The following is a 19,785-nucleotide window of genomic DNA, read 5'->3' as shown; positions in this document are numbered from 1 at the left end:
GAGCCCTTTCACCTTCTTCTCTCTCTCCAGCACGCATGCCCTGAAATTAGAGCCATACGGAGAAATGCGGAGCAATGGGGCAAAAAAACTGGAGAAGGGACTTGGTGATTATGATCAGTGTATTATTTATTTACCCACCCCCCACCCCCTTACGCCCCACACACACAAGCACACCGCCCTCTTTTGGTTGTTGTTTTTGTTTGTTTGTTTGTTTTGTTTGTTTGTTTGTTTGCTTCTTTTTTTTTGCTGTTATTATTTGTGTTGTTCTTCTGGTGATTCTATTTTCTCCCTAGAGCTTTGTGTGCAATTGGCAGGGATGCCTCCGATGGCCCACCAACCCCACACGCAAGGGATGGTATTGCATCCGTCCTTTATATATTCTCCCTTTCCCCGAATGCCTGCACGCTCTGAATCGCAACCCCCCTCCTTTTTTTTCTCCGTTTTTATCTGCTGTTTTGCTTTTTCGCATTTATTTGCGTGTGTTGTGGCCGTGAGGGGAGAATCCGCGCGGTGTAGGAAGGTGCAGCTCCGCTCTGTGAGTTGCAGGGTGCGTGGACACGCAACAATCTGACAAGGATACACACGGGGTACGGGTAGAGCGTGAGGGAACAGGAGACGCACCCACAGAGAGAAGCAGGGTTAGGGGAGGGAGAAGAAAAAGGAAAAGAAAATTGTAAAAAGGGGGAGTAGCTTGTCCGAAGAGTGAGAATATATATATATATATATATATATATATATATATATATATATATATATGCAGACATTTTTTTCTCGTTTTGTTTTATTTACGATGGCCGTCGTCGCGACGATGGCGCTGGAGACGGAGGGCCAAAAGAACGTCCAAGAACGCCCCGTTGCGCCCGATGTTCTTGCACCAATGAGCCCTTCTTCGCAGTGTTATCTGATAGGTGTCGTGAGCTTTTTTGTGTTTGCTTTGGCAGCTCTTCTCGGTGTGCGTGCACTGATGGAAATAGACTACAGCGACGACACGCTTCTTATGGTGGAGGTGGCAGAGTCAGTGGACGAAAAGTGAAAAGGTTGAGGCGTATTAAAAAAAAAAAAAACCATTTATGCACACGTATTAGGGTGTGTTACTTTTTATGTTTTTGGTTACTTGTGTTGTGCACATACCCGCTGCTGCCTTTTTTGGTTGGGAAACGTCATGTGGGAAACTACCTGTTAATGGGATATCGGCTTCATGATTTTCTCTCTCTCTCTTTTTGGTTTTATTGTGGCGGTAGCGGCTTGTTAGTATCCTTTTTTTTTTTTTTTTCTTAAATTGTGGTGGTTTCAGGTGAGGCAAAAGGCCTTGGGAATGGGGGAGGCAAATGGAATTCAGGTGGGTATTAAACTCCTTCTCGAAGACAGGGACAACTTCCAGCGATTGGCGCAGCTCCCATCTTTGCGTCTGCAGGGCGAAGAAATTTACGTGGATTACTTTTTTGATTTTCCCTCGCGACTTCTGAAGCAGAACAGTGATGTGCTGAGGCTTCGAGTACCGGTAGCTGCGGGGGAGACGGCGACGCAGAAACTTTCTTCTCTGGCGTTGAAGAATAATAACAGGGTGGAGAGAGGAGACCAGATGTATTTTGCCAGCCATGTACACAAACTACCGGAGGCGGTCAAGGACGAGATTCTCAGTGGTGTGGACCTCATGGAGGTGCTGAGGCGACATTGCTCCCACGCGAGGGAGGACTCAAACGCCCCCATCAATTGCATGATTCAAAAGCTGGAGTCCCTTGAAAACATGTCGGGCGCAGCGGAGCCCATTGAAATGGTGGGATCTCTAAGTTCACACCGCAGGGTGTACCATTACGTCTCGCCGGACAGTTATGGGAATGAGACGGGAACACACGAACACGCCCTAAGAGAAAAGAGTCTCCTGCAGGGTGCAAGCGTTCGTTTAGATGAGACAGACTTTCCTTTCGGAAAAAAATATGAAATTGAAGTGACGGAAATTACGGATCCGGTTAATGACGTTCGCGAGGAGCTGGAGCACTTCCTACAACTACACCACATTAAGTACAGTAGGAGTTTGGAAAGCAAGTCCTCACGGTTTATGAAGTACTCGGAAGGATTAAGAGCTCCTTCTCTGGATATCACTGGGGTACACCTCTGTATCACGGGCGCTGAAGGCTACAATGAAGTTCTCAGGTGGTTAGAAAATGACTGTCAGACCGCCGCCGTCATTCCATTGCCTTCCGGAATGTCTCAGGGGTCGAAGTACTTGATGTCGCAGGCCAGCGCTGTCAGCGAGTATTTTGCTGGCCGAGGGGAGTTGCCGATTTCATCGCATAACGTGAGGGATTCCGTCTCGCAGTCACTCCGGCATTGGTCCCAATTCTCCTTGCGGGAAGACGTGAACCCTAATGGTGGGGGAAGCCTGCAGCAAGCTGAGGATCATGAAGAGTACCAGGAAAACTACTACTTTGATGACGCGGTGGAAGGAACCTTGAGGCAAAATCACTGTGTTGTGGAATTGCGATGCATCAATCAGGGCGCTGCCTTCATTCTCTCCCTGAAGAAGGATCAGAACGTCGTGAATGGGTCCCAAAATGCCACCACACTTCGAGGGGAAATCTCGGGTGACATAGCCCGACTTCTGTTACGGGACCCAACGACGTTCTTGAAAACGATGAAAGACTACAACAACGTCGCCAGCGCTCTTTGGAGTGATTTTGATCTCCAAGAATTGTTTGTAGTTGCTTTCTACCGAACCAAACGTCGTGTATTTACACGTTCTGTCACGGCAGTTCTTCCTTCGTGGATTTTGCAAGATGCGGGACGGCGGCAGATGTCAGATGACGATGATGTTGACGTGCAGCAGTGCAGTGCAAACACGGCGTCGCTGTCTCAATCAATAATTGATCAGATGCCTTTTTTACACATCCACCTGGACCTTACATTACATGATTTCTCTATGCCACCCCATCACTATGCAGCCATCGCCGCAGAGAGTCCATCATGCACGTACGGCACTGTTGCAGCATTCTCCTCAACCAAGCATTCTGTGAGCCTATATGAGGTTGGAGTAACTGGCCTCACCCCACACTTGCAGGAGTTGGTTAGGCACTGGCTCACCTCAACGATGAACAACCTTGGTGTGGAGTGGAAGCCGGGCAACCTGACAAAGGTGGAGCAGTACCTCGTCCTTTTACTTGAGCGGCAGCGACACGACCAAGGAGACGTGACTCAGCACGATCATAATTAGGTTAGGGCGTTTGCATATTAATTTAAAATAATAGAGGAAAATAAAAATAACACGAAAGAAAATGAAACTGAGGGAGACACTCTCGAAGCGTGTATGAACAAATGAAACTGGAGTCCATAGAGCACATTGTGTCTATATATATATATATATATATGTGGACATGTGGGTGGGGGAGGGAGGGAGAAGGAAGAGGGCCTGTTCACCAGTGTTCAGCGTACCCTCTCATTCTCACTCTCTTTCTTTTTTGTGTGTTGTGGGATATTTGTCTTCCAAATTGCATTGAAAATTAGGCTGCGACCACGAAAAGAGGCGCTTAAAGAGAGGAAGGCGGTTCCATTTGGCAAAGCGCTTCGCGTCTTTGCATGCTGCTCTGAAAAGAAGCGCAGAGAGGGCCTGTGTGGGGGAACCAAAAGATCCAAAGAACGAAGGCGGGGAGGGGGGAAAAAAAAAAGAGCCCAAAAATTAAAAAAGCGAGGAGAGTCGCGGCGTCCTGTCGCTTTTGTTTTTTCTTTCCGTCCGCTTTTTCATAGATGAGGCATCGGACGACTGTCGATGGGGGGGGGGGGGGGGAATGGCAAAGAGAAGATGGAAGAAAAACGGTGTAAAATGGGGAGCCATTCAAAAACGAGAGGAGTGGGCGCAAAAGCCGCGGAAAAGTGGCATCGGCGGCGGTGATGGCGTGCTGCTGCTGCTGCTTTGTTTGGCAACGCCCAAAGTTGGTTCCTTTTTGCCGTTTTGTCGGGTGGGGTTTATTGGTATAAACGCGTGGGCATGAAGCGAAGATGGTCCCAACCATTCTGTGCGTTGAACGTCTCATTGGCTCAATTTCATTCCTTACATTGTTGAATGTTCATATGTTGTTGTCGTTTGTTTGTTTTTTACCTTTTCTTTTTTATTTAATTTTGTGTGTACTTGCATGCGGTGGGATAAGCGCCTCCCACGGTAAAAGCAGCGGCACAGACAGCAACCACGTGAAATAGTGGAGCGGAGGGCCCTCATCAGAGACAAATTATTTTGCCTCACGGATCACTGATACCCACAGAAGACCGTGTTGTCCCCTCCAAAAAAAAAAAAAAAAAAAAAGGAGAGAAATACATACAAGAAGCGGAAAGAAAAAAAAAGAAAAAGACAAGGAAAGAGACCAACAAGGACGAAAACAACCCAAAACCGATGGGATCTCTGAAGAAAGTGGCCTCGGTGGAGAAGCATTCGGCCTTTTCGTCGGCGTCAAAGTTGCCGAAGCCCCGCAAGAATCTCGCATCGCGCAAGATTCATACGGAGGGTCGCATCGTTGCTAAGAAGGAGTCGGCCAGCGCCGGCACAAGGAAGAAGCACCGATGGCGCCCAGGGACTGTCGTGCTGCGCGAAGTACGCCGGTACCAGAGCTCAACAGAGTTTCTCATCGCGAAAGCGCCATTCCGCCGCCTCGTGCGAGAGATTGTGTCGAACTTAAAGGACTCATTTCGTATGAGCGCTACCTGCGTGGAGGCTCTGCAGGAATCCACCGAGCTGTATGTCACCTCCGTTCTCGCTGATGCCAATCTCTGCACATTGCACGCCAACCGCGTCACGGTGTACCCAAAGGACATTCAGCTGGCATTGAAGTTACGTGGGGAACGTCTGTAGTTTCTCTAGAAAGTATATTATATGCAATATATACTACATTGTATATATTGGCCCTTAAATCCGAACAGAGAGGTGCGTATATTTATTTGTGTCTAGCACATATTCAGAGAGTGGAAGAAAGACGCAATATTAGAGAAAAGGGGAAGGGAAAAACAAAAAAAAAAATAGAGAAAAATGGGATTAGGAAGAGCCCTGTTTTATATGGACTCCAGACAAACCGCGACATAAAAAAAAAAGAAGAAAACAAAAAAAAAAGTGAAGCCAAAAGAAAGGCAAATTTAAAAAAAAAAAGAAAAGAAAAAAAAAAACCGGAGGAAGAAACAGACTGCATGGGACATTCACAGGACAACAATGAACGTATATACGGATTTCTGGTAAGGGAATGGTGTCTCCAAGCAAAAAATAAAAATAAAAATAAAAAAATAGAGAGAGGTGGAGAAGTCTTCAAATGAGAGCGTACATGATAGCGAGAGAGAAGGAAAGGGAGGAGAATGTTTATTGATGTGGTGTACACCATTGTTTGCTCCTTTTTCCCTCCTACAGGTGGGGCAACCCCCAAAGGCACTCACACACAATGACTCCTCGTTGTCGTTGTTGACTTTGATAGAAGTATGATCATTTCTCGCTCATGGCTTTTATTTTCTCAGAGAATATCAGACCTGCACTTCAGTGCAGTCATTTTTTACTCTTCTCTCCACCATTTTTTTTTTTTTTTTGCTGTTGTTGTTTTTTGACACACAGCGTGAATAAATGAAACAGTCGCAGTTTGCGCTTGGCGCTATAGAGGGGAAGTAGCCCGGGTTTTGCTCTTTATAATTATTATTATTATTATTTTCCTCACTTTTATGACCGCTTGTGTTGCAAACTGCACGCTCTTTCTAGAAATTAGAAGGAAGAGAGCGTGTGACTCCCTTTTAAGGAGCTTCCATGCATCGCCGGTGCAATGCCGCCCCTCATGTGTTTAAAGTGACTCTCCGTGTTGTGCAGCCACCTGATCCTGCCCTTCTGCCTTTTCTTTTCTTGTTTTTTTTTTTTTTTCTTTTTTTTTTTTTTTTGCCCTTGGCCCGTTGCTGCAACATCATCCTCTCATGGAAAGGGAAAAAAGCAAAAAATAAAAGACCGCGTGAAGCCCGTCTAAGAGGCGCATTTTAAAAACAGACGTGGGCTCCGTTAGGAAAATCATTATTTGGGACGAACAAGACGTGCTGCACCGTAGGCAGGCAGCTCCTTTTGGCAGAGGTTGAAGAAGACATCCACAAACAAAAAGGGGAGAAAAAAGGAAAAAAGGAAGAAAAAGACGGTGTTGTGTGTTTTTTCTTTGGTTGTTGTTGTTGTTGTTGTAGAGAATCTGTCAAGAGGTATTTATTGTTGAAAGCAAGCCGTACGGAAGGAACTCTCCAGTTGTTGCCAATGCCGCTTCACTCACGTTGGTCCATCGCTGCGGCCGTGGTGTGCCTGCTTGTGCTGGCAGGGTTTGTCAATAGCCAACAGGGGCCTCTCCGCTCCGCCATTCTTCTCGACCTTCGCCAGACAAAAATGACGAATACTTCACTGCAGGCAGCTATCGATAAGTACATTAACTCCAGTGTGGATATTTCCAAGATGTTTTCTCAAAGGCCCTTCATTCTTGATTCAAATGGTAGTTTACTCTCCGCCCTGGGACAATTGGAACAGCTTTTTTTTCATGAAGAGAAATTTATCGATGTTTTGTTTCTTGTAGAAACTGCCGACATCTCGGTTGGTGTTGTTGATGCTTTAAGACGGAACGAAAAAACTGCTGATCTCACAATTCTCTCAGCACACACATCAAACCCTAAATTGTGTGATGTTGAAACCAATCCAAACACGGTATGCGTTGTGCCGCAAGATATCGTCAATTTGCGTGGTGTGTTAGAAACTGTCTCTTCTGAGCTAGCATGGTACTCCGTTGCCGTTGTGTTCAGCAGTGATGCGTACGGGACAGGGGTGGAGTCTGTTTTGGATAGCCAAATCTCCTTTGCGCGTTCGGCCCCAACAGTTGTCACGAAAGTGTTTATAAAAGTTAGTGGTACTTCTGACGATGATGACAATGTCATCCGTAAGGTGTTGGAATATCGTCCGGCCGGTGTTCTTTGTTTTGTGAAGGAAGACGAGTTCATGCGTCTTCGTGCTGCTGTTGTACGTCTTGGAAAACAGGATGAGCTCTTCTTACTTGGCTCACGCGAGGCAGTCAACGTGCTTGCATTTTTACAAGGCTCTTTTCAACCACTTGTGAAGCTTTGGGGTGCGCTTTTTGTGTCGCAGTATACATCCGTAGTGAATCTTGTCAAGCAGGGCTATTTTGATCTCCAACAGCTTGACGACTACGGTGCGTATGTTGTGAGTCACCTATTTGACGCAATGCAGGCCGTGACACTGGCTGGTAACATCTCATCTGCATCCATCCGGTCAGTGCGCTTTGATGGCTTGACGGGCACTGTTGCCTTTAACGCGATAACAGGACAGCGCGAAGGGATTGTCTATTCTCTGCTTTCTAAGACTTACACGGCTGACCATCCACTTGTTACATGGAGTTGGAATTCAAGTACATCCCAACCCGTCATCACAAACCTTAACCCGACAGCAACAAGAGCCATCATTTTGCCGTCGCCTCTGCGTGCAGTGACAGTATGCTTGGCTGCTGCGAGAAGCTGTTCCGAAGCGGAATCTCTTAACGCCATGGCGTATGTGTTTCTTCGTCATAATCAGAAGACGAGCTCTATACACGGGGCAACGAGTTTCATTCCTCTGGTGATTAATACGGGAGTGAGCGGTGTGGAGGGGTTGGTTTCATTGATCCCTGTAGCGCGTGCATGTTCAGTTCTTCTGGGGCCCGGACGCGGTCGTGTGGCGTTGGCGCTTACACCGGTGGTGAACCAATTTGCCCTCACGCAAATTGACTTCAATACGGCAGAGGGAGTCTTTGCGGACCGTTTGGCGTACCCGTATTTTTCCCGCTCCACACCAACAGACTCATTTAATTATTTGGTCTTTGGGGACGTGTGCGCTTACTTTGCGTGGGAACGGGTGCTCATTTTGGGATTAAATGACCAGTTTGGGAATGCCCGTCTGGAATCGATGCAAAAATCGATGCGTCAGAGGAATATTCACCTGGAGCGTACCCATATGATCGCAAGCATAGACAAGGAACAACTCGTGAACGCCATGGAGGCCATTTACAAGAAGGATATTTCACGCATTGTTATTGTTCTTTTGCCACTCTACGGTGAGGATGCCAATATGTTCTTTGAACTTTTTACGGAGTTAAGTTATATGAAAAAATACATCTTCTTTTTAGGGAAAGAGCTTTGTCAATATGCCGCGTCACACCCAGAGGAACGTGAGAAAGCCCAAAGTTCCCTGTGTATATTTCCATACGTTGAGCCGCAACGGTTGGAAGCCATCAACAATGAATCTGCACATAGTGGTCTATACAATAATCAGGTGCGGATTTTGTCGCAAGGCGGATTTGCCGCGGAAGAAACTTATTGCAATCTCACCACCATTCGTCATGGGGCGGCGTTTGCAATTGACGCCGCGTACACAGTTATTGACAGCGTTGATCGAGCCGTGAATGCGGGGGTGAGTCTCAACCTTAGTGCTAACATTATGCCTTTTGTTCGGTCCACCTCAATAGATGGCTTTACGGGGATGTTTACTATTGACAAGGCGGGGAATCGTGACTTGGCGCCGTTTGGTGTTGATATTCAAATGGTAAATCGTACTCTTTACCTTGGAATGTGGAGTAGCAACCAAACATCACCGTTTCGTTACACAGCCACTGAGCCTATTGTCTGGATGACGGGCAGTAGAGAGACTCCGGCGGACACCTTCCGTGATATCCAATTCATCCTAGGCACAACTGTCTCGGCAAGCCCGGGTACCATTGTTCTCTCGGTGTTGGGCTTTGTTGGCACCATCGCCGTCTTTGCCTTTTGTTATCGTCACTACAAGTTGCAAAAACTTGTGGAGCTTAGCCTTCAGAGCAATCGCGTCCCCGTCACGGAGGATGAGATGCGGCGGCTGCGGGGCACGCGATCGCTTGGGTCCGACTTGTAGTGATGGGAGTGGAATCAAGAAGAGGGGATGGGGGAAGAGGATGAAGGGAAATGAATTAGATAGCTTCTCCCTTCCGCACTTTTCGGTGCAACCGCTTCCCCTGGTTTTTGTTTTTGTTTTGTTGTTATTTGAGGTGTTCTTATTTTACGCGTAAAATTATTCACTCATTTCTATCAATAGCGTCTTCTCTGCCCTTGTCCTTCACATGAACGAGTGTGCTGCATAGTGAGAAGAGGGGATGAGTGCATGCCATGTCTTGGATGACCACCAACCTGTTTTGTTTTTGTTTTTTACTTTCTGGCGCGTACTTCAATTCATTGTGTTTGTCCGTTGTTGTTGTTGTTGTTTTATCTTTCATATCGATGACCCCCCTGCTCTTCCTCTGCGGCTTCATGCAGCCGCATGGGTATTTACTGTGGGTGACTTTCTGTCTGTAGAGTGGGTGCCGCGACATTTCTTTTTCTTTTTCTTTTTTTTTTTTTTTTTCTTTACCAACAAAAATTTGATTTGCTCCGCTTCTATGCGTGACCCAATAAATGCGTGCGGCCATGTGGCACATAAAAGTGAAGCGCAAAGAGCATTAAGGGGAGACGATTTTTGTGTGGGGTTTCGGCGCAGTTGACAGGGCGTTCGACCGACGAGGGGAGTGCGACTTCTACCGCGGGTTGTTTTAGAGCGAGACAGGGGAAAACAGCAGTGCACGGAGGGCATAAAAATAAGCGGGAGAGGAGAAAAAGAGGAGGGCCAGCGGTCGTAATTTTTTTTTTTTTTTTTGGAGGAGGGGGGCGGGTCTCATTGAAGGCACTCAATCGTACGTGTGCGCAGAGTGCAACTGGGATTGCTGCTCTGGCTGAGTCGCCGCACACACCCCTCCCTGGAAGGAGACAAACTCACAAACAAAAAAGAAGGGGGCGGAGGCGCAGAGGGACGAAGACGACACCAAAAGGGAATTAAGTGCGGAAAACAAACGCACACAGATTAAGAGCAAAAAGTAGAGGAATAAAAAGGGGTTTGGTTTGTCGCAATGTCGCTTTTTCTTACTGGTGATCGTTTCTCTTCTTTTCTTTTTGCGCCGGAGGCACCTGAGCATCACGAGAAGCACATAGAGGAAGTTGTCGCGCGTTTACGTCAGGGTCCTTGTGAAACCCGCAAGGCGTACACGTTCCCATTGGATGTGCCTCTCACGACGGCGGATGTGGAGCGATGGGGTAAACGCCTTGATGAAAGTGCCCCGCCGCCGGAAGCACCGAACGCGGCGTTTGCAGGCGGTGGCTTCATTGATGCCGCAGCTGCACTTTCGATGAGTGATGGAGCCGAACGGGAGCGTGCTGTGCATAAACTTGCCCCGATGAAATTATTTGATCCAAAGCGGGTGGATCGTACGCCCATGACGAAAATTCTTATTCACCGACGCAAGTGGTTGCCGTACCGTCAGCGCTTGCCTGTGTATCAGTGTCGCGGACCTGTCCTTGACGCACTGCGCAATAGCCAAGTATTGGCGCTTGTAGCCCCTCCCGGCAGTGGCCGGACTCTGCAGATGCCACAGATCATATCGGAGACAGAAATTTTTAAGAGCAAGCGCGTTATTGTTGTCTGCTTGACAAGTCTTTCCGCTTGTCGCACGGTGGAGCGACTCCGTGAGGAGCGCGGTGAGGATGCCACATCGAAGACGGTGGCTGTGTGTACACCAACCCGTTACGACGTAGAGGAGGGAACGTTGATTGCAGTCACCACACCTGAGATGCTCGTCCGCCAATTGTTGTGCGACCCCTTACTAATAAATGTTGCTTGTGTAATTTTGAACGATATACATTTGAGATCACCAATCACAGAACTTTGTATGTCACTTCTCCGCAGTACACTGCGGCACTTGAGGGAGGAAAATGGAATTAAAAGGCGTGGAGGATCTTTGCATGTGGTGATTGACTGTTTTGAAGATGCCGTTGCCACAACGATTGTAGAATTTTTTGGTAAAGAGTTTACAGCCCGTCTAAATCTTTCTCAGGTGCTACAGCAGGATCTAAAGACGTCGGGTACTGAGGCGCAGCACCTCAACGAAGTATGGTCCCCCTCGTGTGTAATGCTTCTTGAGGAGACGATGCAATGGCTTGCGAAGTGTGAGGAGGAGGGTAGCTTTATTCCTCGTGACCCGGCCGAGGATCTTCGCAACTATGTGGAGAACATTGGGGTGGTGGCGAGGATTATGGCAGCGGAGGAGGCGGAATTCACGAATGACGAGAAACTTCGATCCTACTGGTGCCCAATCATTGTGCAGGCAGTGATGAAATACGACCGTGCGGAGCGAGAGGAGGCTTTACGAGGCGCCGATCAACAAAAACAAGAAGAAAGGCGACAGCATCTGCCATCTGTTGTCGTCATTGTTCCAAATGCACACATCGCCTCTGTGGTAGAGGAGGCACTTCGTCTCGCGTTGGGTGATTCAACGGACAACGAAGAGTTGGAGCAATCAACATCGTTTTCATTGCATCTTCTACTGGACTGTCTCACGGTGCAGGAGGTGGATTGTGTGTTGCAGGCCGGCGAGGCTGCGACGAGGGGTGGAAGGCGACTGGTGTTGTTGACAACCCCCAACATGGCGCACTCGGCTCTTCCATCCACAAGGGAAATTGGTCTTGTGGTGGATTGCGCACGACGTTCTTACGCATCGTACGATGAAAGCACCGATGCAGACATTTTTGTCACAACTTACAGCCTTGTGCAAGAGCTACGCTACCGTCGGACGATTGCCCGTCTTCGCCGAGGTGACGGTAACAAGGGCGAGCAAGACGTTGCTCGATTCCCAGTGTGCATGGTGGTTCAATTAATTTCTAAACCTATCCTCTACGGCACCAAACATCGTCACATCAGCGTGGATCCCGGTCACCACTCCATTTTTAATCTAAGCTGGGATGAGTACGTGCAGCTGTATCACCTCTTGCAGGCACGAGAAGAGGGGCTGCGCTGCCGCGAAGCCGGCGCCAGTTTGGAAGGTTCGGAAAATAATTACCTCCTGTCCTCGATGGTTGCACAGTTGGTGCCCTTTATTTTTATCGGTGTTCCAACCGCGTCGACAAGCCGTTATGAAAAGCTGCGTCGTACCTTTTTAGCGGTCGAGCATCACCTTCAGCGTTTGGGCCACTTGGAAATTGCGAGTGCGGATTCCATTCCACGTTTATCACCAATTGGTGTGGCTGCCACGTGTTTCTCATGGCCTGTTGAGGTAGTGCGCCTCTTGATGTACTCGCGACTCCATGACTGCGTTGTGCCAGCGAGTGTCATTGCGGCAGCGTGGATGGTGGGCAATATGTTCTTTGTCGGGAAGATGGAAACGGACACGGAAGAATTAATGAAAGAGGCCCGTGTGTTCTTTTCTCAAGATTCCGGCAGTGATGTCGCGAGTGTTTTTAACGCGTACCACACGTGGCTTTCTTCACGTAACGTGTCCACAGAAGCACAGGACGCCTTTTTTAATGAGACTCTCACCTCGAAGAAGGCCTTTATGCTAATTGAGGCCCAACAAATAGAGCTACTGCGAGTGCTGGAAGCGACGGGTGTGTTTCGACTGCCTTCTACTTGTGAGTTGTCATGTAACGACGGAGACGGTGGCGGGTCTACTGTGAAGAACGCAGGGGCAACAGATGTCACTAAGGCAGTTACTACCAGCACGATCGACGCGGCTACCGTAGCATCCCGGATTCTTGAAATTCCGGTGAATAACCTAGATGAAGGAGAAATGGTTTTTCGATGCGTGACGTCTGCGGTGTATCCTTCCTGTGCAGTGCCACACAGTGATGGGAGAGTGTCAAGGTTTGGATTTCCGGACAAACTAATAAATGCGACAGCAAATGGCTCAACTACACTTCCCCTTCGAGCGAGCATGCAACCAGCCGTCTTCTCACACCGATCCGTGATGAGTGTCGAAGAGGTATACCAGCGCCATGCGGAAAAGCCGTTCTTATACTTGTTTCGCACACGCGTCGCGGAAAAGGGGCTTGACGTCTTGAAGGAAGCGGTACCACTTTTTACTGATGCCGCTGTTGTTGCGTGCGGCAACTGGCACGAATGGCCGAAGTCACCGGCAACACGCTGTCGTGGATGGACCTCGGTCTTAACAAACACCTGGCGCCAAACAAAACGTGCTCGTCGTCTCCCGCCACCCGCCCAATTACCGGCGGTTTCTATAAAATTAAAGCCATATGACACGGTTCAGGCGAGGCCAGTTTTTGTGCAAGCCGATGACACGTTTGCGTTCGGTATGCGGTCAACAACGGCAAAGTGGCTGCAGCAGATGCGGGATCAGGGCCGTCGGCGAATTCGAGCTTTGTTGTGTGATAAGTCATGGCCTGCAAGCAGCGAAGCATCACTTGGACTGAAGGAAGCATGGGAATGGTGGTCGAGACGAGGCCGTGGGGCTCAGGATTGGTTGCGGGAGGAGCGTACTACTCATAATACGGCCATCAATATTGGCTTGAAGCCCGGTGATTCCTTGTATCCTTATTATCAGTACAGTTCAAATCCTGGACGACCGACAGCTGTAGTGCCTCCTAAGAAGCACGTTGGCTCTTCCACGACAAACTCGTTTTCTGCGATTTCTTCCGCTGCCGTTGCCGCCGCTGGTGTTGTTGATGGTGTTGCCCTTACTGCGGCCTCCGACACAGCTGCGAGGCAATCGACGGCGTACGTTGGCAAGCTGCCCGACCCTGTGATGGATAAAAATATTCAGCACCTGGCACAGAGCATTGCAAAGGCCCGTTCCCGCGAGCAAGAAGCTACCTTTTTGAAGATGTATCCCGACTTATTTGCCTTTCTTCACCCGGAGCACGAGTTTCACGGCTATTATCTTCATGTGCTTCGCCGGTTGGACCCAGACCTGGAAATTTTGGGTGATGACTTGGATGAGCTAGAAAAGTTTCTGAAGGAGCTTGAGGAGGAGGTGCAACGCGAGGTTGGTATAACCGAAGGAAATGTGGATCCCTCTTACGAGGCGCAGACATACAATGCTGTTGACGCAGCAGTTGATCCGGGCAGCAATGCACAATATCAGTTCCAGGAGGTGAATGCAGAGGAGTATATGGCGTCTTATGGCATGCAGGTCGAGACAGCCGCGGAGCATGCAAGGAGGCCAAAAGCACTATTTAAAATGCATGACGGGCGTGCGTCTGGGCCAACCGCAGTGGATGGAACGGCACCAGAAGCAACAAAGTTGGGGAAAATGGGAGAAGAAGCTCCTACGGCGTCCTCGTTCTTTACTCAACCCGCTGTGTCGGATAATCAAAACAAACCGGCTGTGCTCCCAGACATACCCCTCGAGAGCGTGACTGCGAGAAAACCACTTCAAGTGGATCCTAATGCTTCCATCGGAAACTTTACATTCGACAGGGGACCAAAGACGGAGGGGCCTGTTTTCCCTGCCAACGAAGCCGCCGAAAGCAATAGAGGGATGGGTGGTGGTGGTGGAATGACGCTCATGGAGCGTCTCTTGGCAATGAAGGGGGGAACTTCTGCAGCAGCTGACAAAACAGCAGAACCGGTGTCGAGTGGTACCCCGAGAGAAAATGTGCCATTACAAACGTCTTCAGCTCAGACAGCACCCCTCGTGACTGTTGGGGTGTGGCCTTCTACGCCTCTTCCAATTTCTCAATCCCCTGCGGCAAATCTCCCGACTGCCTCTTCTGGGACTAATCTACCGGTGGGAGCAGCTTCCCAGCAAGCACCGACGGCAACAGTTGCAGCAGCCAACGCCCCTACTGCAGCAGAGTTACTGGCGTTGATGGGCGTTATTCCTTCCACGCCGGCAATAAATCCACTCACAATACCACCCCCGCCACTTCCAGCGGAAGTTGTGGCCAGTCGCCATCCATCGATCCTTGCGTATCCGCTGCCACCGCGAGAGTTTGGCAACATTCCTCTCATTCTTGCAAAGGCGCTGGGCGAGACAATGGGAGTCAAGGTGGGGCCAACACGCATCGTTGGCAACATCGCGCGCATCGATGTGCCCAATCACAAGGTGGAGGCACGTGCACTGGCGCTCAAGTCCTTTACTTGTGTGGGCAAGAAGGTGAATATCTTTAAAAATGACCGCATTATTGACGGCGTGCGCCCCGTTTTTAATAAGGGACAAACGACGAGGTCGACACTACGCGAGGACGTGACACGCCTACTTCACAGAGCGGATTACGGCCCCGAGGAGCTGGAGGACGACGAAGACAACAACAATAATGATGATGATGGGAGTCATAACGCAGGGTTACCGCTGCATGAGTCAAACAACGGAATTGGGTCCGTCTTCCCGCACTATCATCATTATATGCAACAACACGAACAAGAGCTTCCACCCGATGAGCCAGCAGTGACAAAGAAGTCAGCTCATCCGCCACAAATTGGTCTTCTGACCGACTCGGAGGATGAAGACGACGACGCAGATTCCTCCAGCAGTGCGGAATCGTCGGAATTAGTCCAATCATGAGAAAATCACCTCCCACTCACTTACTCTCACAGTTCTTCGTATATATATGCACAACGCTGAAAGAAAGCAGAACCACAACTGAAGAAGGGAAGAAGAAAAAACAGCGTGGAAGAAATGGAAGTTTTTTAAAAAAAAAAAGAGGCGGAGCATCCAACAGGCCCAGAGGAGGCGCCACCGCCATCACGACGGGAGTAGCAGAAGCAACAAGGGCAAAACGAAAGCGGATGGGTGAATGGGGGAAACAACAGTCTGGCGGAAATTCGGCTGTGGAATTGTGTGGTTGTGGCTGCGGTAACTGGAAGGAATTGAAGGGAGGCTGAGACGGTAAATGATTGTTAATAAAAGAGAGAATGAAAAAGGAATTTTATGAAATTAGTCACGTCTTTTTCCCATGACTGCTGCCGCTTCTGTCCCCACTGCCGGTGTCGACATGTTGGGAGCCTTTAATTCCATTAGATCCACAGGGCACCTCCGACGACAGCAAAAAAAAAAGGCAGAAAAAGAAACAAAAGCGGCGGGTATTTATATTTTTATTGGCATTAGACCTTCTTTTTGTTTCTTTTTTGTTATCTTATTGTTCCTCTCATTCCGCATATTTACTGTCCTTTTGTTTCTTTTTTTTTTTTTTTCCTGCGTGTGTGTGTGTGATGACTGTATCATGCGGATCAATTAAATCCTGCTCATGTGGGAAAGAACGACGGGCTTTAAGTGGCATGTGTCTATTTTTCCCCTTACCCACTACCTCTTTCATTTGGATTCCACTCTTGCGTGAATCGTTTTGGTGTCGCTGCGTATTATTGCCGTTTTACTCCTTATTATTGTTTATTATTATTATTATTATTTATTATTTATTACGTTAATTCTAGCGAGTGCGGAAAGGGAAAGTCCCTAATTGCGCAAGCAGGCAGCGGGATGAGTTACGGCAGCAAAGTGCGGGTTGGCTGTGATAAAGCGTTGCACACAGAGACTTTCAGCGCGCCAGGCACACATGGTCGTGGACAGGCGGCGATACCACCGACGGCTCTACCGGATGTGCCGACGATATCGAACATCAAAGTTACATCGGCTGCAGTGAAGTTGCCGAGACGACATGCGCCAGTGAAGGTCGAGGAGTCAACTAGGAACCTCAACGCGAATGAAGAAGAGGCAGAGGGGAATGGCGATGTGCCCGTGTCAGAGTCTTCTCCCACCACCTCCACTACCCGACGTGTGGAAACCATGACATTTGATGTAGAACGCATCAGCCCACCGATTGCGAACATGTTTCGTCGACTGATGATGACTGAGGTCCCAGTCCTTGCATTTGACCGCATGCTCATTGAGGAAAATGACAGCGTCGTGCCGGACGAACTTCTCGCCCATCGCATCGGCCTTGTTCCAATTGCTGGTCCTGTGTTGAAGATGCAGTTTGTAACGGAATCGAATCAAGTAGGTTTTGATGCTCTTGATCCGCAACGTGTGTTGGTGTTTGAACTTGCTGCTGAAGGACGGCGTGATGCAAAGTCGACGAGTGTCTACAGCGGCGATCTTAAGTGGAAGCCGCTTCCAGGGCAAGAAGCGTGGGCAACTGGTGCCGACGAGGACCGTGTGTTTCTTGTCCATCCCGACATTATATTGACGAAGCTAGGGCCTGGACAGCGTTTAAAGCTGCGGGCGATTGCTCTGAAGGGCATTGGTGGTGTGCACGCGAAGTGGACCCCCGTCTCTGTCTGTTTCTACGAGCTCAAGACAAGCATTTATTTGCGTGAACCGATTCGTGGGGATTGTGCAACGAAATTACAACGCATTTGCCCTGTTGGTGTCTTTGGCGTGAACGAGGAGGGGGAGTCGGAGGTGGCGGAGGTGGAGAACTGCACGCTTTGTCGCGAGTGCCTCCGCCGTGACGTGTACCCCGAAATCGCCGACAAGATTGTCGTCGAAAAGGACAAAACTCGCATGCGGTTCACCATTGAAAGTATTGGGCAGCTGCACGCGTCGCAAATATTCCGGTATGCCCTCGCTTTGTTCGCCGAACGCGTTCGTGATTTGGCCGGGCGTATTCGCGGCACGGAGGCCATTGTCACGGGTGCAGCCGCCGCAATACCGTCCACCTGATACGAGGAGAAACAACTGACATGGAGACACTACAGCCACCAAAAAAAAAAAAAAAAAAGATTAATAATGATAATAATAATAATAATAATAAGCAAGAAAAACAAAGGGGATTAGCAGAGAAGAGAGATGTGTGAATGTACATGCAAGGGGGAGAACGGCAGCGGAGTATGGGAGGTTCAGTACGGTGAAGGGAAGGAAAGACGCAAAAGGACTGGGATGCAGAGAGGCTCGACGCGTCGAGTTTCCCCCTATCCCCACTCCCTTTTATTCTTTCTATCTCCAACTCACTGGTGGAGCGCCGGACGCCCTTAGTTTACTTTATCCGACAATCGTCCGTTACTTTTTCCGTGCTTTTTTTTTTACACATTTCTTTCTTTTTCTCTTTTTCTTTCTGTGTTATGCGGACTCACTCGTATAAAATATTAATCAGACATGATGCACACGTTTCTCTCTATCTTGTATCTCTCTCTCTCTTTTTACAAATACACACGCACGCGTTTGTTTGGAACTTTTATGCATGTATGTGCATTTCCTTCTCTACGTGTCTCTCTATAATGTTGTGCAGTTTTGGCGGGGAGTAATGTGCTCTGAAAATCTCCCTAAATCATCCTCCCTTGTTGTTGTTGTTGTTGTTGTTTTTGTTGATTTTTTTACTTTTGTCACTGACCTGCTGCTTCTGCTGCTGTTCAATACGCATCCTTTCAGTCATCGTGGCAGTTCCTATCATACAAGCAGTAATTTACCCTGTAACTTTGGCACGGGCAGCCCTAGCGGTGGGTATTTAGGAGAGGCGAAACCACACGTACGGCAGGGGAGGAAAGAGGCCAAAAAAAAGAAAAATGACGCGGGGAAAGGGACGCAACCCAGGTGTGGGTAACTTGGACAAGCACATCAAGCGGACGATCCACAAGGAACGCTCGCAGCCGGCCTCCCGCAAACATTTAGGACAGCTAGAGAAACAAAAAGACCATGTCGTACGCTCTAGGCGTCGCAAAGCAAAGATGCAGAAACTCCTACAATTGAAGCGCGCTGCGGCACAACGTAACCCCGACGAGTTCCATATTGGCATGACAAAGGCTGTCTTAGATATCGCATCAGGGAAGATGAAACAACGTGCGGGATCAAAGGAAGGAAATCAGAAAAAGACACAAAAAGTGCTAGAGCAGAATACACGCAATGTTCAGTACCTCCAATACAAGGCACAGGCAGATCTTCACCGCGCGAAGGAGCTCCTCAATGAGGATGCATCGATAGCCATCACCTCCGCACCACCAAAGAATAAGCACATTGTTTTTGTGGAGAATGACGAGGAATTCCGTCGCTTTAATCCCGTTAAGTACTTTGACGCAACCCCAGAGATGCTTAAGCAGCATCCTGCTGTTCGAGGGACAATCTCGATCCTTCAAAGCACTGTTTTGCCGGAGGAGGTGCTGTTGACGGGTCCACGAATGCTTTCATCGTCCCAGCGGCGCCGTGAGCGTCGGGAAATGCAGGAAAAACTCCGAAAAAGTGGTCTTAAAACCGCAGAGGAACGTGAAGCTCTTGTGAAGCGCCTTCGTGCCAAAAAGGACATGAAGAAGTACCGCTTTTCTTCCCTGGTAGAGGAGGCGGCGACATCCGCCGCGGCAAGTGGTGGTGGTGGTGATGGGGATGAGGAAGAGCCACGAGACGATGTGGAGCTCATCTTGCAGCAGAGGCGAGAGAAGGAGCAGCAGGAGGCGGCGCTAGCGGCAAGGAACCTGAAGGAGATTCAACAACGCGTGGAACGTAGCAGGAGCCTTCACGCCTTGGCAAAGACGATCAAGCGGCAGAATGAGGGTCTGCGGAAAAGCCTGGAGCAAAAGCGTGAGTCCCGCTTCAAACCAAAAGCCGCACGTCGCGCTCGCTGAGTGTGAAGGTGGAGTGAGTGATTGAATGCCGGAACTCCCATGCCTGTTGTGAGAAATCCTGCAGAAAAGAAAAGCTCACATTTGCCACTTAAAAAAAAAAAAAAAAAAAAAAAAGAAGAGGAGAGATCATCCATGCCTTCACAGACGATTAATGTTTTTGTTCCCCTGCAACCATAATAAAAGAGCGCAGGGTACATAACATGTGCGTGGAGCTTCTCTTTTGAAAGGAAATATTTTAAACAACAAAAAAGAAAATAAAAATAAAAGGCATCAGTTCTTGAAGAAAAACAAAGACGACATGTCTCTTCCGCAGGTACGCGGTCATGTAGTTTTGATTGCCGAGTGGTGCGCTCACATTACATTTTGTTACGCTCCTTTTCTTGTGTTTTCCTACAGGAATTTCTTGCAGCGCAGGAAAAAGA

General features: G+C 48.7%; 7 protein-coding genes across 7 annotated transcripts, besides 16 other annotated features; all 7 read left to right on the top strand.

Moving 5' to 3' along the window:
- Positions 1–19,785: part of a sequence feature (heterozygous, Esmeraldo-like haplotype) that runs on past the window's edge.
- Positions 183–243: a microsatellite.
- Positions 709–756: a microsatellite.
- Tc00.1047053506503.170 (hypothetical protein, conserved) lies at positions 755–1,033 on the top strand (the record flags this gene model as incomplete). The annotated part of the gene is made up of 1 exon (XM_811856.1): positions 755–1,033. The coding sequence occupies one exon, from the start codon at positions 755–757 to the stop codon at positions 1,031–1,033; it is 279 nt and encodes a 92-aa protein (XP_816949.1).
- Tc00.1047053506503.160 (hypothetical protein, conserved) lies at positions 1,316–3,211 on the top strand (the record flags this gene model as incomplete). The annotated part of the gene is made up of 1 exon (XM_811851.1): positions 1,316–3,211. One exon carries the CDS (start codon positions 1,316–1,318, stop codon positions 3,209–3,211), a length of 1,896 nt encoding a protein of 631 aa, XP_816944.1.
- Positions 3,345–3,365: a microsatellite.
- Positions 4,274–4,338: a sequence feature (T-rich).
- On the top strand, positions 4,382–4,837 carry Tc00.1047053506503.150 (histone H3 variant, putative; the record flags this gene model as incomplete). Its single annotated transcript, XM_811850.1, has 1 exon — positions 4,382–4,837. The coding sequence occupies one exon, from the start codon at positions 4,382–4,384 to the stop codon at positions 4,835–4,837; it is 456 nt and encodes a 151-aa protein (XP_816943.1).
- Positions 5,064–5,145: a sequence feature (T-rich).
- Positions 5,236–5,258: a microsatellite.
- Positions 5,647–5,672: a sequence feature (AT_rich).
- Positions 5,848–5,892: a microsatellite.
- Positions 6,159–6,178: a microsatellite.
- On the top strand, positions 6,248–8,914 carry Tc00.1047053506503.140 (extracellular receptor, putative; the record flags this gene model as incomplete). Its single annotated transcript, XM_811849.1, has 1 exon — positions 6,248–8,914. One exon carries the CDS (start codon positions 6,248–6,250, stop codon positions 8,912–8,914), a length of 2,667 nt encoding a protein of 888 aa, XP_816942.1.
- Positions 9,368–9,404: a microsatellite.
- On the top strand, positions 9,939–15,380 carry Tc00.1047053506503.120 (hypothetical protein, conserved; the record flags this gene model as incomplete). Its single annotated transcript, XM_811848.1, has 1 exon — positions 9,939–15,380. The coding sequence occupies one exon, from the start codon at positions 9,939–9,941 to the stop codon at positions 15,378–15,380; it is 5,442 nt and encodes a 1,813-aa protein (XP_816941.1).
- Positions 15,927–16,012: a sequence feature (A-rich).
- Positions 16,193–16,229: a microsatellite.
- Tc00.1047053506503.110 (DNA-directed RNA polymerase, alpha subunit, putative) lies at positions 16,293–17,474 on the top strand (the record flags this gene model as incomplete). The annotated part of the gene is made up of 1 exon (XM_811847.1): positions 16,293–17,474. The coding sequence occupies one exon, from the start codon at positions 16,293–16,295 to the stop codon at positions 17,472–17,474; it is 1,182 nt and encodes a 393-aa protein (XP_816940.1).
- Positions 17,536–17,565: a microsatellite.
- Positions 18,089–18,118: a microsatellite.
- Tc00.1047053506503.100 (U3 snoRNA-associated protein UTP11, putative) lies at positions 18,314–19,363 on the top strand (the record flags this gene model as incomplete). The annotated part of the gene is made up of 1 exon (XM_811846.1): positions 18,314–19,363. The coding sequence occupies one exon, from the start codon at positions 18,314–18,316 to the stop codon at positions 19,361–19,363; it is 1,050 nt and encodes a 349-aa protein (XP_816939.1).
- Positions 19,454–19,480: a microsatellite.

Source organism: Trypanosoma cruzi, genomic scaffold (genome assembly GCF_000209065.1).
Source record: "Trypanosoma cruzi strain CL Brener 1047053516581 genomic scaffold, whole genome shotgun sequence".
In the NCBI taxonomy this organism is placed as follows: domain Eukaryota; phylum Euglenozoa; class Kinetoplastea; order Trypanosomatida; family Trypanosomatidae; genus Trypanosoma; species Trypanosoma cruzi.
This window is presented reverse-complemented; position numbering and strand designations above follow the sequence as displayed.